Source organism: Boleophthalmus pectinirostris, unplaced genomic scaffold (assembly GCF_026225935.1).
Source record: "Boleophthalmus pectinirostris isolate CB_2022bp ecotype Guang Dong unplaced genomic scaffold, ASM2622593v1 HiC_scaffold_6, whole genome shotgun sequence".
NCBI classification, from domain to species: Eukaryota; Metazoa; Chordata; class Actinopteri; order Gobiiformes; family Gobiidae; genus Boleophthalmus; species Boleophthalmus pectinirostris.
Genome location: NW_026571447.1, coordinates 24620341 through 24637285, shown reverse-complemented (window position 1 = coordinate 24637285; position 16945 = coordinate 24620341). Strand labels below are relative to the sequence as shown.

General features: G+C 38.6%; 2 protein-coding genes across 5 annotated transcripts; one reads left to right on the top strand and one right to left on the bottom strand.

Annotated features, from left to right (window-relative positions):
- Positions 1-334: 334 nt before the first annotated feature.
- si:dkey-34d22.1 (discoidin, CUB and LCCL domain-containing protein 1) lies at positions 335-10888 on the bottom strand. 2 transcript variants are annotated; one of them, XM_055163515.1, is made up of 16 exons: positions 10696-10888; positions 10309-10609; positions 7674-7895; positions 7267-7404; positions 6166-6217; positions 6007-6085; positions 5795-5928; positions 5672-5709; positions 5374-5562; positions 5177-5289; positions 4938-5112; positions 4514-4606; positions 4057-4150; positions 2379-2416; positions 2164-2274; positions 335-892 (listed from the first exon to the last, which is right to left on the bottom strand). In XM_055163515.1, exons 2-16 carry the CDS (start codon positions 10400-10402, stop codon positions 498-500), a joined length of 1965 nt encoding a protein of 654 aa, XP_055019490.1. In that variant the 5' UTR covers positions 10403-10609; positions 10696-10888; the 3' UTR covers positions 335-497. The 2 variants fall into 2 exon arrangements, with proteins under 2 accessions (XP_055019490.1, XP_020793017.1); XM_020937358.2 differs by lacking the exon at positions 10696-10888 and having other exon boundaries at positions 10309-10613.
- Positions 10889-10914: 26 nt separating this feature from the next.
- LOC129411757 (glucocorticoid modulatory element-binding protein 1-like) lies at positions 10915-16432 on the top strand. 3 transcript variants are annotated; one of them, XM_055163520.1, is made up of 10 exons: positions 10915-11180; positions 11881-11974; positions 12158-12213; positions 12290-12411; positions 12485-12606; positions 13297-13373; positions 13526-13675; positions 13910-14047; positions 14131-14241; positions 15159-16432. In XM_055163520.1, exons 2-10 carry the CDS (start codon positions 11922-11924, stop codon positions 15605-15607), a joined length of 1278 nt encoding a protein of 425 aa, XP_055019495.1. In that variant the 5' UTR covers positions 10915-11180; positions 11881-11921; the 3' UTR covers positions 15608-16432. The 3 variants fall into 3 exon arrangements, with proteins under 3 accessions (XP_055019495.1, XP_055019493.1, XP_055019494.1); XM_055163518.1 differs by having other exon boundaries at positions 10919-11180; positions 13243-13373; XM_055163519.1 differs by having other exon boundaries at positions 10924-11180; positions 12503-12606; positions 13243-13373.
- The last annotated feature ends 513 nt before the right edge of the window (positions 16433-16945 follow it).

Below are 16945 nucleotides of genomic sequence, written 5' to 3'. Positions count from 1 at the left end.
TGTAACCAGTCTTAAATAAGCAAAATGTGCTTGATTTCATCAGTATTATTGACCATGTTAGAGTGCCATCTAATGGACAAAACTGATCATAGCAATATGTTCCTCAAACAGGGTTTGTTACTTGACATCTTTCACATTTTGTAAAATATTATATTGTGTGACTCCAGTGCAGCCACAGTTGTGATGAAAAGTAACATACATTTCCACATATCATTAAACATTGCAAATGGTCTTTGTATAAAAGTGCATGTGAAAAATAGTCAAATAAGTATCCATCAATAAAAAAAAGTATCTTCTGCAGGTATCTTCTAGGTTGCTATGGCTCTTTAGTCCTGTTGCACAGAAAACGTACAAAAATGCATTGCCACTGTCCAACGTGTCTTTAGTATTTGGCTATATTGCTTTCACTGAGCAGTACTGTCCACCACTTGAGGTCATTGTCCCTATCCATCTGCCCTAGCCCATTCTGTAGTTCAATTGAGTCCTTTCTCTTCAGTTCACAAAGGCTGCTCATATGTGTGCTTCTGTAGTAACGAGTCACAAGACTTGGGTTCTGCATAGAGCTCACTGACAAGGCCCGGGTCAGTCTTGTGTATGACAGGAGTGCAATAACCGTTGGATAACATCTTGTGTGAAGGGCAGTCGTAGTGAGCGGGATGGGATAAGGTGGTCCCTGAGGCTGGGGCTGGCACTGGGGCACTGTACGTGTTGGACTCCTGTAGCTGGTCCCCAAATGGTGTGGCATACTCAGGCTCTGGAGGAAGAGGCTCTGCATATTCAGGCATTTGACTTGGAGTGTCGTAAAGATTCAAGGCAAAGGGAGTGGTGTAGCCCTCATCTGACAACGGCCTAAAAGTCGACCCAACTTTCTGGCCTACAGGTTCTGCATAGTCTAGAAAAGATAAGCAACAACAAAATAAATCACACAAGATAATATTCATCCTGACTTTTCAAAACTCTTTAAAAAGTTACAGGACCTCATGCCCGCCCCAGTACCTAATGTCAGCAGGAAGTAACAGTAGCAGTAGTTTTCAATAAATGGTTATTAATGGCTAATTTACCCTATAACACTTTGCTACAACTATTAGGTACTCAAAACACTTACATCAAGGAGTCACTCACCCATATATGCGCACATTCAAAAAAGAGCAGACACAAAAACAGTGCACGGACAGACCATTAAAACTCAAAATTAGTATCACTAAAATGCATCTCTGATAGTGAGCTGGAAGAGCAGAACAGAACTTAATGTATATCGGCCATACAGACTTAACTCAGAAACTCAGAAAGTTTGTGACTTGTGATTGTGGCATAGAGTGTACAACACTTAAAAGCTTGGAATTTCAGTTTATGTCTGGTAAGATGAAGAGAATTGTGGCTGATATAGAACTCAATGAGCCCTTCATCGGAGTGTGCAGCAAGGCCTTGACCATATGCTATTTTTATTAGGTGGTCTTCAATTCAAGCCCTTGATTGTTTTACCCGTGACCCTATGTCCTATTTATCACTGGAGCTCTAAGTAGCTGGGGGAGGGGCTGGTGGAGGCAGAGGGGGACTGGTAGGGGTAGTGGGCCCTTTATCCCGCTACTATTAAAGGGGCTCTTTCAGACGAGCTCCGTGGACCAAAGAAAGGAATGTTTATACTGCAACTGGGTGATGGGCCCAGCCACGGAGAAGAATGGACTGCCTGCCGGGAACGCCGCTTGACTGTCAGGCCTGGCGTGAGCCTCTCAAACTGACCAGTCAAGCCTGAGGCACTAGTGGAGCGGGAAAGATGGAAACAGAGGAGGAGGGAGGGGTAGGCCTGTCACGAAAACACATTCTGAAGTACAGTATTTTGCTACAAAAAATACTGTGACAAAAGATAATGATCAAACTTTATACCATATACCATAGAAGTTATTCAATTACATCTCAAAACTTATTGCAAAAAAATAGAGAAATTTAGAAAACAACCAAAATCTACACACTAATGGAATGAAAGTATACATAAATATTGAGCCCCAGAATTGAACCATAAGTCAATAGTTATTATCATGACAGAGCTAGAGAGGGAAGAGTGAGTCCAGATAATTTGGGCTGAGCAAAATTAACCGGTTTTGATGAATCTTAGAAATGACAAAACAGTTACAGCAATTGACTGTTTGGATTGTAGAGTCTTACCATTAAGTGGAGGGTTAGGCAGAGCATCATGCACACTTCGCTCCAGCGGGTACGAGATAAACTCTGATGTTGGACATTGTAGCGCCTTTATCTGAAGCTTCTGACATTCCACTATGAAAGCAAATATAAGTCATACAAACATTCAAGAGGGATAAATAATAATACAATCATTCAAAGGGATAAATAATAAAAACAAATATAAGTATAGGACTTACTTGGCGGTAAAGAGTATTTCATTAGTGAAGCTTTTTTCCTGAAACAGATTAAAAATACAGAATGTACTGGTTGCACTTACTTTTACTTTTATGAATATTCGAGTTTCATAATATTTCTTTTTTAAATAATTATGTCTAATTTAATGTTATAAAATACATTTCTGTAAATAGTCAACACAAATCAGGCTGTAGATTTCAAAGTACTTTACTACTTAAACCACATAAACTGAATTGCCAAATTCAAGTTTCTTGGAAAATTTACAAAACATCCTCCAAATGCATGGATCTGACAGAGTTGCCAGAAAACTGATGGAGTTGACAAAAACCTGACAGGGTTGACAAATTGTGTAAAAATTGCAGAAAACTGAAAAAAAAAAAAAAAAAGGTTTTAATCCAGACAAAATAAATGGTACATGTTTAACATGACCATACTTTATTAAACGGACAATTATTTAACTTCCATCCCCCAAACTCACTATAGGAGAGAATATCAACTTCTCTCTCAATCCCCTGTCTCTCTTTATCCACCTCTACGTGTCCAGTGCTCCTCCCATGTTTTAATCCCCTTCTTCTCCCTCTCCTCTGCCCCTCTACAAGATTATTTTGTTATTAATGATTTTATATATTTTACTTTGCATTTGTTAAACATAGATGCAGCTAGTTTCTTGGAGCACCATTTGTGAGCTGCCATGATGATCTCCATCAAGGCTTATACTCTCCAGTTCTATTTAAATAAATGGATCAGAATGAACTGATGGAGTTGACACTTTCCAGCTGTGACAGCAGAAATTTCAACATATTTGGAAAAAGGTGGCTTGCCCTCTCCGGGTGGGTGGAGAGTCCCTGCCTCAAGTGGAGGAGTTAAAGTATCTCGGGGTCTTGTTCACGAGTGAGGGGAGGACAGAATGTGAGATTGACAGACGGATCGGTGCAGCTTTGGCAGTGATGCGGTCGCTGTATCGGACCGTTGTGGTGAAGCTCTCGATTTACCGGTCAGTCTTCGTTCCTACTCTCACCTATGGTCACAAGCTCTGGGTAGTGACCGAAAGGACAAGATCGCGGATACAAGCGCTCGAAATGAGTTTCCTCCATAGGGTGGCTGGGCGCTCCCTTAGAGATAGGGTGAGGAGCTCAGTCACACGGGAGGAGCTCGGAGTAGAGCCGCTGCTCCTCCACGTCGAGAGGAGCCAGTTGAGGTGGCTCGGGCATCTGTTCTGGATGCCTCCTGGACGCCTCCCTCGGGAGGTGCTCTGGGCATGTCCCACCGGGAGGAGGCCCCGGGGAAGACCCAGGACACGCTGGAGGGACTATGTCTCTCGGCTGGCCTGGGAACGCCTCGGGGTTCCCCTGGAGGAGCTGGAGGACGTGTCTGGGGTGAAGGAAGTCTGGGAGTCCCTGCTTAGGCTGCTGCCTCCGCGACCCGGCCCCGGATAAGTGGACGAAAATGGATGGATGGATGGTTTTAAATATCAAAAAGCATAAGCAAAGCATCTTTTCACATTTTACCGAAGGCATTTTTTGAGTATTTTAGGCCTTTTAATATAATCTAATGCAATTTTGTATACATAAATAGAGGTTTTTAACTGTTTTTTTTTTACCTAACAAATGGCTGTCATAGCATGTAGGCTTACAAAACACTACCTATTCTAATCAAATACTTTTTAAATAAACAAGGTACCTTTGCTTCCACCAGACTCCTCCCATCAGACAACTGCCACACATTATCAGTCCAAGGACCACTCCCACTGCCACTATAACCGGCTGGCTGGAGCCTACAGAGGAGCGTGAAAGTAAACATTTGTACAAATGTGGGAAAAGAATGTAGTTTATTTGCAGTGTGTACACTAACAAACACTCGAATCTCAAGGTTGTGCAAGTCTACCTGTTACATTGACCCTGTTCACATGCACACCAAAATCTGATTAGAATCTGATTTCTGGACATTTAATATTACTTATGTGTATGTAATGTAAAGTGCAAAATCTAATGTGAGTATTGAGAAGGACCATGATCAAAAAGAACTTAGATGATTTCATGTCATTTAAATAATCTTAAAACTCCCAAAACTTATACTAGATTTTGAGTGTGTGTAACTGCAGCCAGTGTACACATGGGCTGATAGGAAAGTGCCTTACTTAGTCTAGTTTCGATTAATACTGGGCCTTCAGTGGAGTTGGGATTACTGCTTGGAGGCAGTGTAACAATGTGGACTTTCACAGATGTAGACTCTGAAACATAAAAAATTTAAAAACATGTTCATTGTTTAGTACAGAAAAATATATTTATGTAATATATGGAACATTTCTAGTTAAGGGTTTGCCGACTGCTTGTCTCCATGAAAATCTTTATGCATTGCCTGGAATGGCATCAAACTTGTATATCTCCATGGAGTCAAGCAGGTGATGCAAGCAGGCCAAGTTACAGGTCAGGTCTATGAAGAGGCAACACCACTCACAGTAAGAATGTATGTTATTCAAGGTATTTTCAAGCAATGAAACTAAATTAATGAAAAAAAAATGTCATTATTATGGTGGAACAGTACAAGCCACACACATTTACCTGCATTTGAGCTCGTTTTTGGTGAAACTTTGGAAACAGGACACCCCATAACCTGCACCTTTAATGAAGCTCTGCCTCTCCAACTTGTTGGGAGGATCCGCACAAACCGGGCCACAACTGAAGGCACCAAACTGTTGAGCACCCTAAGGTGGCCCTCGATGTACGCCTGAAACACCTGGAAACCATGACAACCAGGTTACTTATTGATGGTAAGCTTGGTATGTGGTTAGTAGACATACCTTTTTTTCTTTGCTTAGTGGGTCTTTGTACAATTTCCATGTCTTTTTGTCTTTACTAAAAAGAAGACTATAAAAATGCACATAGTCTTCATTTGAAACTGTAGTTACTATGTCTAAAAAGAATTGTAAGAGTAAGTAAAATTAAGCACCAAATAGAAACACAATAGCAGATTCTATAGACACCATGTTAGACTTACCTGTTATCATGCTTCTATCACTCAGCTCCAGCTCAACCCAAGGAGAAGGGTCTTTATATTCAGATTTCCAGAAAATAAATTCATGATGAGATTCTCGGCTCACCAAGGACCAGAACTTTCTGAGCTCTGGACTGTTTGTATCCACAGAAGAGGCATTTGAACCAGATATCTGCAATATACTGTTGCAATCTGCCAATAAACAAATAAAATAATTGCAGATAATTATCCAATATGCCAATCCAATGTAAGTTTACAAAATTAAACATTTTAACATAATAGCCCTTAGATAAATTCATACCTCGGTTGAAAATAAACTTCTTTTCTGACAAAGATCCCCTAATGAAAAATTAAATATATATATAATTTCATTTTGTTTTAACTATTTTTGCTATAGTGTTGTGTAGAATAAGAATAAATATACATTTTTGACAATACTCCATTGGCAAATGTGGGTTCATAAAGTGTAAGACTTCTTCCTCGAGTCACAGTTACACGACCTCCAACAGAGTCTGAGGTGACACCAGCATGAACCGCAGCTTTACACAGCACTGAAGTCTGCCACAGACACAATTACAATCATCTGGTTATAACAAGTACTTTATCATTGTCCTGTATTGGCTCATAGAGACTTACATCTCTGTAACCCTGCTCCGAGCTTCCCCAAACATCACCTGAGACATTTTTACAGCCAGCAGGACAGTACACTGACCCACTGAACAAACAAGGAGTGGCATGAGACATGTTCAACAAAATGAAGAGATTTGCTGGTAATGATGAGGGTAACTCACTTACCTCAAATACAGTGAACTAAAGTGAGAGCCTCTTTGTAAACAGGAAATGAGCTCTAGAAGAGAAAACATACAAATGTGTGTATGAACTGTGGCATCTCAGATTACATAATACCACCCTATTCAGTGGTGCAGACACAGAAGCGGTGTTCTATATTAGGACATGAGCTGTGGTTGTGGTGAGTCTTTGTTTGAGTCCCTGTTGAGTTCACGGGTACAGTGTGATCACTGCTCACAGACAGTGGTCTGTACCTCACCATGAGCTTAGCTCCAGACGCAGACAGATCCCATAAACAACAGGCAAAACAGGAAACTATGATACACGCTGTGCAATACAGATGACCTCAGTCATACCAAGAGAAATAAACACTCATTAAATCTAGGTGTCCAGACAACCTGACATATATCTTACAAACTGGGTATTTCATCTTAGTATGATGCAACATGTTTGAAAAGAAAAAACTTTGCTGATTTCTTATATTTAAAAACAAAACAAAAAAAAACATAGCAGCCAAAAAATTTATGGAGATGTGTTTTATAAATGTAAAATATGTTGACAATGAATAAAGACTGGAACCAGAATAAGCCTTTGGCTTCATTCTACTCCTCAAAGTCATTGTGACTTGTTAAATGCTATAGTACATCATGTTTTGTGTTAATAATGTTTAAGACAAGTAAATTTCATTAATTCATTCAAAGTAAAAGTAAAAACAGATTTGTTCATCTAAGTCCCTCCTTCCCCACTGCCTTAGTGGTGCATGAGTACTAGTTAGCAGGCAGTTCATGTGGGGGACTCAATGAAGAGTGGGGGAGTGGGTGAAAATATTCCTCCACAGACTAAAGCCTGAGGCCTGGATCCATTCAAGGCTCAGAGAAGGAGCAGAGCTTTCTGAGCAAACATGCTGGTGCAAAGACAATCATGAGGAGTGAATGCCAATAAGCACTGACTCATATACACATAAATATAGCAGACTTATGTTAAAACAATACAGACATTCCATCAAAAGGGCAATTGTTACACATCAAAATGCTTGTAATCAATGTTATGTAATATCAAATAATATGATTCTCGGATTTTCAAAACGTAAACAAGTTGTTGCCATACCTGGATAGAGGTCTGTTGCATAAGACAGCAAAAACCCTCGTCCAGAGCGGTGTGTGCCTGACATAAATGTTATCACCACTTCAGTACTACTTAGTGTCACATTCCTCTGAGACGCTTCCAGCTTCCCACAAACTGGTCCTGGAAAAATCAATAATTTTACAAAATGTAGCAACCACGAAAAGGCAACAGACATTATTTTTCTTTTTGACTGAATTTCACCCCTTAGATTTAGTGTGTTTCTACATTTCTATGCCCCCGAGATATGGCGGATACACCTGGGTGAAAGAAATGTATGTGTCAGGCTATTGCGAAAGTGTCTTCTATGGCCTGTTATTTATGTGTCAATGCAATGGAATGACAAACTCTGTGACTGAAAAGTGTAATTAAATTAAGTTATTGTTTCTTACCGAGACTTGTGTAGCCGTTTTTATCTGTGATTACAAGTGAACCATTGCTGCAGCCTGGGCTACTCTCAATGTCAAAATCTCCAAACATTAGGCGCAGCGTCCTTCCTTCTGGCACTCGAACCCTCCACTTGCAGAATATATTGCTGGGATATGTGCCTGGATAGTTCTGAGAGGCCAGGGTCCCAGACTCTGCTCCAAGTAGTGTGTGTCCACAGCCATTTCCTACAAAGTAAAGTACAAATATTAAGAACTGTGCCTTGGTACGGTCTCCTTAATCAGGGCCTCATGTGTTCCCCTTTTTGCTGGAACATATTCTGTCTTCTCTCGATTTCTGAGATGATTTCAGTGTTTTCTTGTTGTACGTCTGTTTTGGCCCAGTCCACCAGCCAACAGTCAAGTGCTCAAATAGTTACTTTACAATTTAAGTTACGGTTAATAATAGGTGAAATGGACAAAAATACATTTCTTCATATTGTTATAGAACAGTGACAAACTTCATGCAGTATTTCATTTTAAAATCCACAATTTGCAAAAACAAGCCTATCAATGTCTTAAGTATAATAAAAACATGAATTGACTGCATAATTAACCACTAAAGATATATATGTTCCCTATGCTTAGGAAAGCACACTGCAAGTTTCTGCCATTATTGGTTTTATTTTGCTTTTTTGCAGCTTTTGTATACAGTGTTTATTATGGCCTCTATACTAAATATTACATTTTTCCATCTCAAAAACTACAAGTGCAGTATCATCCATTCTTCAATATTTTTGCCTCTACTGCAGGGGTCTCCAACCTGTAGATTGGGAGCCAGTAGCTCTCCATCCCCTTCCAAGTAGCTCGCCAAGGGATTCCTGAATTACATGTATTGTTCAGAATGACTCAAATTTGATTAAATGCCTATTATTATTGTAAATCTATCATTTTGATGCTTGACTTTCTGCACTCACGAATAAATAGTGGTTTATGTTCTATGTTTTATCTAACTGTACCCCATCTAAGTCTTGCCATATACTTTATTTTCTGTGACCGTTAAAATTAGAAGATCTCTAGAATTTTTGTTTTGTAAAGGTAGCTCACCCGAGGAAAAAGGTTGGAGACCCCTGCTCTACTGCTTACTGTATAATGAAAATAATAGCTCTATTAATATAAGCTATGTTTCCTCCTACTTCTTCACAGAAATTCTTATTACTTTTTTTTTTAACCTTTTCTCCTTGAGATAAAGTGACTAATTCAAATATTTAAGGCCCCTAACTGTAATGAGTCAAACAACAAACACATTCCCACAGTGGTCAGACACAGATAAACGCTGTGGGGGCAAAAACCACAAAACATCCATGAATGGTCCAAATGGAAAATACTCCATCAACTATCTAAGTCAACATACTATTCCTGCTGTGCCATATAAGGATTTGGACTTTTGCTCAGTGTAGAAAAGATAAGACCTCAAATCTCTAGGGGTGATATGGCAAAAAATGTATATCAAGCTTTGTTTTAGTCATATTACAGTTTAGATTTTATAACAATGTATGAAGGCTACATGAAGACTAACCAAATGGAAAAAGGTGGAAAAGATTTAGCTTTCTGGTCAAACAGAAACATAGTAAATTACAATGTGTAATGACATTTTTTTATTGCCCAGCCCTAATCAGATACAGTTATTATTCATTTTATTTCACTTTATTTAAACAAAAATGCACAAAAATCTTTAACAGATTACTGCAGTCTATATTCAGATCAGCTTTGATCCTTAAATACCATGAAGACTAAATGCCCAGCTCCCACAGGATTCAGTGGAAATGCTGCTGTGACACACAGACTGTGAGCAACAGAGCATGGATCTGTCACCTTCCTGTAGAGACCAAAGCAGTCGCAAAGGAAGTTCACTGTACCCCTCCCCCTGCTCACTAAGTTCAATATAATATAAGTTTTATTACATAGGAATGGACATGTGTGCCAACTGTTAATTCTCGGAAGGTAATTTCAAATGAAAAAATACCACACATCCAGTGTCCCACTGCAACATTGTTCAAGGCTTTTTTGACATGTCCACACAGGTCCACAGAAACAGACAAGATGTTCACCGGTGTTTCAGTTAGAGAAGTGGTCAAGTCCCCCATTAATGACAGGAAACGTTGTAGGCCAATAAAGAACTTAACACAATAAAATAAAATGGTTGTGTGATATTGTATGGTTGCATGTTCTTGTAGGTCTATTTGCATTTATAAGGCATTTCAGCACAAAGTATCATAAAGAAGAAACAGACGTAGACATGTAGGTACAATAATTATGTTGTTAGTTAGTTTGCAAAGTATTTTTTCAGGCACCTTTTAACCAAAATGCCTATGGTATGAATAGGTCATAGCTTAAGTCTACTATAAAATAACATAACCAACATAATGAGCTATTTATTACATAGTATTATAAACAATTCACTGTCTGCCACTACTTTTTTCATCGCTGCTTATTACTACTGATAGGCTATCAGGTGCATGTATTATTATTATTATTTGTTTAATGCATAAACACTATACTCTTTGGTAAAATATAGCCTTGCCAAAGAGGCGCAGCATAGTTAAATAAAGGTCGTAAAATGTTATCTTTAAAGCGCTACAAAGAAGATTTTTTTTCTCACCTTCCTGTCCACACACATCCGCAAAATAAAAACTAAAAATAATCCAGGCAGATCTAATGAGAGTCTTTACAGCATCTCCGGTTGTTTCGTTCATGTTTTCCAAAGCTCGCGAAATGTAAGGTGCAACTGGAAAGTAAAGCTGTTTGTCCCATGAAAGTTTTGGGCAGTGAGGGTGGGCGTTTACTATCGGTCAATGTAATGAAATACAGGATCCTATTGGCTCGAGTTTCATGTCAATCAGACAAGGCCCGGAATTCCATTCCCACGGAGAGGCGGGATCATTGGATATCAGGCGATGGGGCTGGAAATAAAGAACTGGTGCGTTGTTATTTAGCAAACAATAGTAGAATATCTGAAATGATCTTCGATAAAATAAACCAAACTCACCAATTCATATCGGCCTATTTAAAAAAACATAGCATCAAATGTGACTTTCACGTGGACTGTATGGAATGCAACTAAATACTGCCATCTTGTGGTCCGACACCCGCAACAACAAAAATAACAGGCCTAAACTGCGACCCAAAAGAGAAGGAGCTGTTCTTTTCTGGATAGGTTATATGCTATGTGAGGTTATTGCCGTTTTATACCAAAGTTTCTATTTCTATTCATCTAGGTAGACGGAAGGTTGGAATCTTGGCTAAATGAAGTTTGAAATCTGCGACAGTGCCCAGATCGGCTGAGCCCTGTCCTGGCGCTTAGAGCAGTGTGACCGATTTACGCTTTGCGTGCGGACTACGACTTCTCGTGACACCGGGACAGATGCTTCTCAGGCAAATGCTGCCTTTAGCGCAGGAAGTGCGGCGAGGGAACATAGCGCATGCTCCCCTACTTCTCTGATAAGCGGAGGACCTGTCTATTGCTTTAATACGGTGAGTCCTCACACAACATAATTAACTTGTATCGCGCTTGTTGGCAGTTTGATCAAATAAAGGGTACACTTTTTAAAAACAGGCTGTAAAACGCCGTGAAGCGCTGTCCGAAATGTGCGTGTGACGCTCCAACGTCACAGAGGAGATGAAGCCGGCTGAGCGCGCACGCAATTAGTTCGCTATAAACAGCACAACCAGCACGACTCACTCTTAAGGCTTTATTGCAATGTTATACAAGTAGGCTACCTAGTTCAAAAATAACCCACCTTCTGAGTAGTTTAGACTATTGTTTTTAGAACCATATGGCCTAACCTAACCAAGTTTTCCTTGACTGAGAAATGTAGACTGCCAACTGTAAATCTGAATAGGCTTAGGCTATAAAAGCACATTGCCTTGAATTGCCATTGAATACAATCGTAGACCAATGTGGATACATTTGAATAAAGTATGCCTATATCTGATTCTGTAAATAACTTTTTTTTTTTTTTTTTTTTTTTTTTTTTGTATGCCTAATCCTAATTTTGGATTACCTTTTCCATTCATCCTAGATGTCACACTAGAGGCTATAATCGGTTGTTACTTTACTGTAATAAAAATATGTGTTCTTGTAATTTAATATAGTACATAGGATTCTTTTATAATTGCATATTCGAGTGTGCTTTTGATGATCAATAACTGTCCACGCCTTTTGTTGTGTTAGCTGAGGCCCATGCTGAGAGCACATCTTCAAGAAATCTAAAAATGCTGAAAACAGAAGAATCCTCCCCAGTCATCCTGCACCTGGAGCCTATCGGGTAACTCAGTATGAACTGTATTTTAATGTTGATTTCTTTGTCATTCTGTTTTAATGAAATATGCCATTGAGAATCATTTGCTTAGAGGACATAATTAATTAATCTATTGTCCCTACTGAAAGTGCTAAATCTATGCTAAACATTCAACAGTTTTAATAGTTGAGATTCTGTCGCCTCCTGCAGGGTTAATAACGAAACTGCAGGGAGTGGTACAGTCTTGGCTATAGACACCCAACATGGTAAATTGTTATATTTCTTCATAAAACCATTAATGAATTATGGCTACGCACAGAGACCATAATTTGTTATTGTTAGATGAGAGTAAGGCTGACGGGGAGGAGACTGAGTATGGCTATCCCATCACCTGTGGAGACAGCAGTGCAGTTCTTCTGATTAAGAAGTTTGTCTGTCCTGGAATTAATGTGAGATGTGTCAAAGTAAGTTATCTTGTCCCTAATTAGTTATTCTCATCATATATATATATATTTTTTTACTTAATCGTTCATAAAGAGCAATTGTGTTTTACAGTTTAACAATGAACTTATTAGTCCCAAGCAGTTTGTATATCTGTCGGGAAAGGCTACACTGAAGGACTGGAAACGAGCCATTCGACTCGGCGGAGTTATGCTCAGGTAAGCATACACATTTGGATACGTACTGCTTTGAAGTAGGCTACTTAATTTGTTTGACTATTCTTGATTTTTGTTAAAAGATTGTAAATGTTATTCTGTTGTTGTTTCATCTTTTTCTATCAAATGGTAAAATGCAGAAAATAAGCGCTAAGGCTTATCATTTTAATTAATTTCGTCTATCTGGTTTATTTTGTTCCAAATGTAAAGGAGGAAACAAATATCTAGGCATATAGTAGGAAAACAGTGGGATCCAAATGCCAGAGACTTTTACATTTTAATTGGTGATTCCTCAGTTGACCCTTTCTCTGGCCTGTTGTGGTTTAACTCAGACTAGCTGCTCAACCATCACTTTTCTCATACATTTGACTCTTGGTCTGTGTTGTCAGTGTTTCACAGCACATTCCAGAGTCTTTCTGTAAGCTGTGTTTTTAATGCAAAGTGTAAGCTATGTTGCTAAGCAATACTCACTCTTTATCATGTTTGCACTTGTTCTTGGTGTTACTGTGATTTAATTTGAATCTCTCCATGACAAAATCTGTTATTTCATTCTTGATTTCTAACAAATGAATTTCACTGTTCGTAAACACATTTTGCAGACAAACATAATGTTGTTTTCTAACCTTCTCTGTTATGAAGAAAAATGATGGACTCGGGCCAAATAGATTTTTATCAGCACAGTACTGTGTGCAGTAACACCTGTCGCAGCACTAAATGTGATGTACCCATGAGCAGAGCCGTGGTCCAGCCCAGCCCTCCCAGTGTGACAGGTACCCTCACTAACCTGCACAACCTCACACACTGTTAGTGTAGCAGAAAATACCATCCAGAATCCGTGTGGACATGTCCCCCTTGATTTTTGCACATTCTGAGGTAATTTGAGCGTCTTATGTACTATAATTTACTGTTGTTTTTTTCTCAGGAGAGGATTTTAATGATGCAACAGGGACTGAAGAACATTCAGAGGTAAAATTTGGTGCAGAAACAGAAGATGGTGCTACTGCAAACCAGTCCCCTAAGCCAGCCACAACAAATGGACATCCTGCCAAGAAGGAGAGAAGTGACTCACCAGGTAACAAGGACCAATATACAGACACACAAGGGGCTGCTGTGATGAAATGAAACAGATTTTAAACATACAGTTTAGATTCATACCCTCACACTGGTAGTGAGCTACTGGAACTTGTAACTTTATTAAAACTTTGTTATACTAGTCTGACTGTGACCTTGTAGCATACACCTTTGCCTGTATAGATATGTTCCTTATTCTACTTAACATGGTTCCTATATTTTTACAATTTTCCAGATGGAGTACTAAGTCTCTGGAAATCTGTGGCAGAATCTGGATTAATGGGAAATGTCTTGTCAAGTGTCCAGACTAAATTATTATTGACTTTAAAGGAAATTGAGGCTCGAGGTTTGAAGGACAACTTACAGCTACAAGGTGAGTTAGATCAAACACCTTTAAGGCTTTTCCACCTTCACAGTGACAATGCCATAAAAATCATTCTAATATATTTTTGATAGATGCCGTAATCCTTAATACATTATGTGAGATGTTTGGACTTTGTGAGTCAGTAAAGCAAGCTGTGGAACTGAAGCGCAATTTCAATGAAAACAGAATCGACAATTTTTATGGTAAGAGTGCAAGTGTACTGTGACACTATGACTATAAGAATATTTACAAAGGTGTTACACATACATAGGAACACATGCAGTTTACATGAAAATAAACAATACTTAAAGGAACCATATGCAAAATTTCAGCTGTGGCCAAACTGTACCTTACCGTACCTATGTACCGTACAGCTTTTACCCGAAATAAACAGATTTATTCTTAAATTACCAGACAATGAACATCATGGCCAAGCTGTTTATATTATAATTTGATGTTTTACTTCTCAAGATGATTATCAAGTTAGAAAGCCAAATGAACCTCACGCGAGTCTCTCATTTGGGTTGCCAGTTTCAATGCTAAAATCCTGTTGGTTTAAACCTAAAAGTTCTCTGAATCTGATCTGAATCCTCACTAAACCCCAGCACCTACAGCCAATCATTAATCATTGCCTCTGCTATTGCAGTATATGCTGTCCATATTGAGAACAGAGTGTCCTCTATGTGCAGGTTAAGGCACAGGCAACCCAGGTTAAATTGTGATTGTAATGTCTTTTTTTAAAACTGTAAAAGTGCAGGATAGTTCTTTTAAAAATTAAAGGTAACTATAAATATGAAGATCTGATTAGGGGATTGTTCTTTCAACATGTCCCAAAATACAATTTTCGCAACTTTTGTGCTTATTCACGGCACTTCAGAATGATGAAAAATGTGGTCTGTTGCCATTGTATTTAACAGTTTAAAACAAAACATCCTAAATTTTAAATGGCAAACGTATTTGCATATTTTACCCATGGATACCAGAAAGCTAAAACCATGACTAGTACAGCTAAGTAATCTAACATATTCTAAATTTCTCTAATTTAAATTATTAATGCTACAAGAGTAAATAACATAATGTATATAACATAATCTAAAACAAGAAATGTACCATTTCACAGGAATGAATAGGTCTTTGAAAAAAAGAAAGAGAATGGAAAAAGCCTCTACCTGCAAAGTTTCATCCTCAAAACAACTCCGACTTCTGCCTCACGGGTCACTGAGCAACTGTCTTAACATACTGTCGCCGGTAACAACCAGCCCAGCGATTTTCCCTCTCTCTGCTTTTGGCTTGTCCGAGCACAATATAAGCCCTCTTCACTTTGGCCCTTTCTCTGCTCACATCTCCACTGACATTGCAACGTCTGGACAACTCTCTGACAAGTCGATCGTGGATGGCCAAAAAGTCAAACTGGAGAGGTGGGTGAGGGAAAATAGTAACTTGAGACGACAAGGTGTGGATGAAGAGGACAGGAGGGGCAGGGGGAGTCAGAGGGAGACGAGACAAAGCACCGGTACTTCTGACAAAGAACTACAAAATAGAGAAGAGGAGGCAGAAAGCAACAGCTAACGTGACACCAGTGTGCAGAAGCATCTCAGAAACTTAAGGAGGAATAGGTGCTTGCAAAGTATTACAGCTATGGGCAGACAGATCTCAAATGAATTATTGATGTGTAGGACATGATGGGCTAATATTGCCTGGGTCTGGATAACATCAAAACATTCAGTATGGCTGAAGTGTTTAATTGAGATGGAGACAGGCAAAAGGATTGCTGTTAATATGCTGTTTATTTTGATATAATAAGATATGGTCTTTCCTATGAAAAACCATGTGATTCTGTCGCTATCTGAAAGTAGCCCGGATGTAAACCATCTGAGTACCTGTGACATTAAAGTCTGAAACATTACATTTGCTATTTGGCCTGAAGACATTGCATTTGAAAGTACCAATTGAATATACTGTATATATATCGAGAACAAATACACTAATCAGTTATTAGTGTTGAGTATTGGACTGTTATAATATTCTTGTTAACATTTGAGGAAGTAAAATGCGATTTATAGAAATAGAACTGTTTTTTAAGATGTACTGTATGTTGTATTGTTGTTTGTAATAGATTTATTTGTTTACTTGTACTGTATGATAAGTCAGTTAATCAAATGAAGTAAAACATCTATGCAAGGAAAAAAACTACTGGAAAAATATGTTAATTATTATCAATATTCAAGTGTATAAATATGGTTTTCATGACAACAGTCCTAGTTTTTATTGTGAAACATGGATAAAGTCTAATGGGAGACTTTGTTGTTGATTCAACAGATAAACGTAAAAATGCAAAAAAGGAAAGGTATAGGCCTAATATTTATGATATTAGTATGCTGTTACTGAGTTCAGTTAGCCATCTCAGTTCATTTTTCCCTGACTTCATTCATATCTTTGTACTCTGTAACTAGGGTTATTTTTCCATTCAGCTGTGAGGTAGCATATAAGGATTTTACAACATGCTGTGCAAAGTCATAAAACATTTTAGTATTATATTCACTGAGAGATCATTTATATATATATAAAAAAAAAGTCCATTCAAGTCAACTATGATTTCCCTGTTCTTTCAATGTTCGCACATGTAAAGCCTGTGACTGTGATGTGTTGAAAGCCAGTCCTTTTTGACTTTCCTCTGAGCTGTAATGACATGTCATTACCTCTTCAGGCCTGACACTGTGGATGTAGTTGTTTGTCAGGGCTTAGGAGCAGCAGACTCTGAAAGGCTTGATAAAATCTTCATCACTTTTAAGATATCTGCTCTTGTGATGATCAAATTTGTTCAAGTGAAAAATGTGCTGCATAAAAGTTAGTTTCATTTGCTCCTTTGATGCAGGTTAAGTGGGTTCAGACAGGGGCGCACAGTGA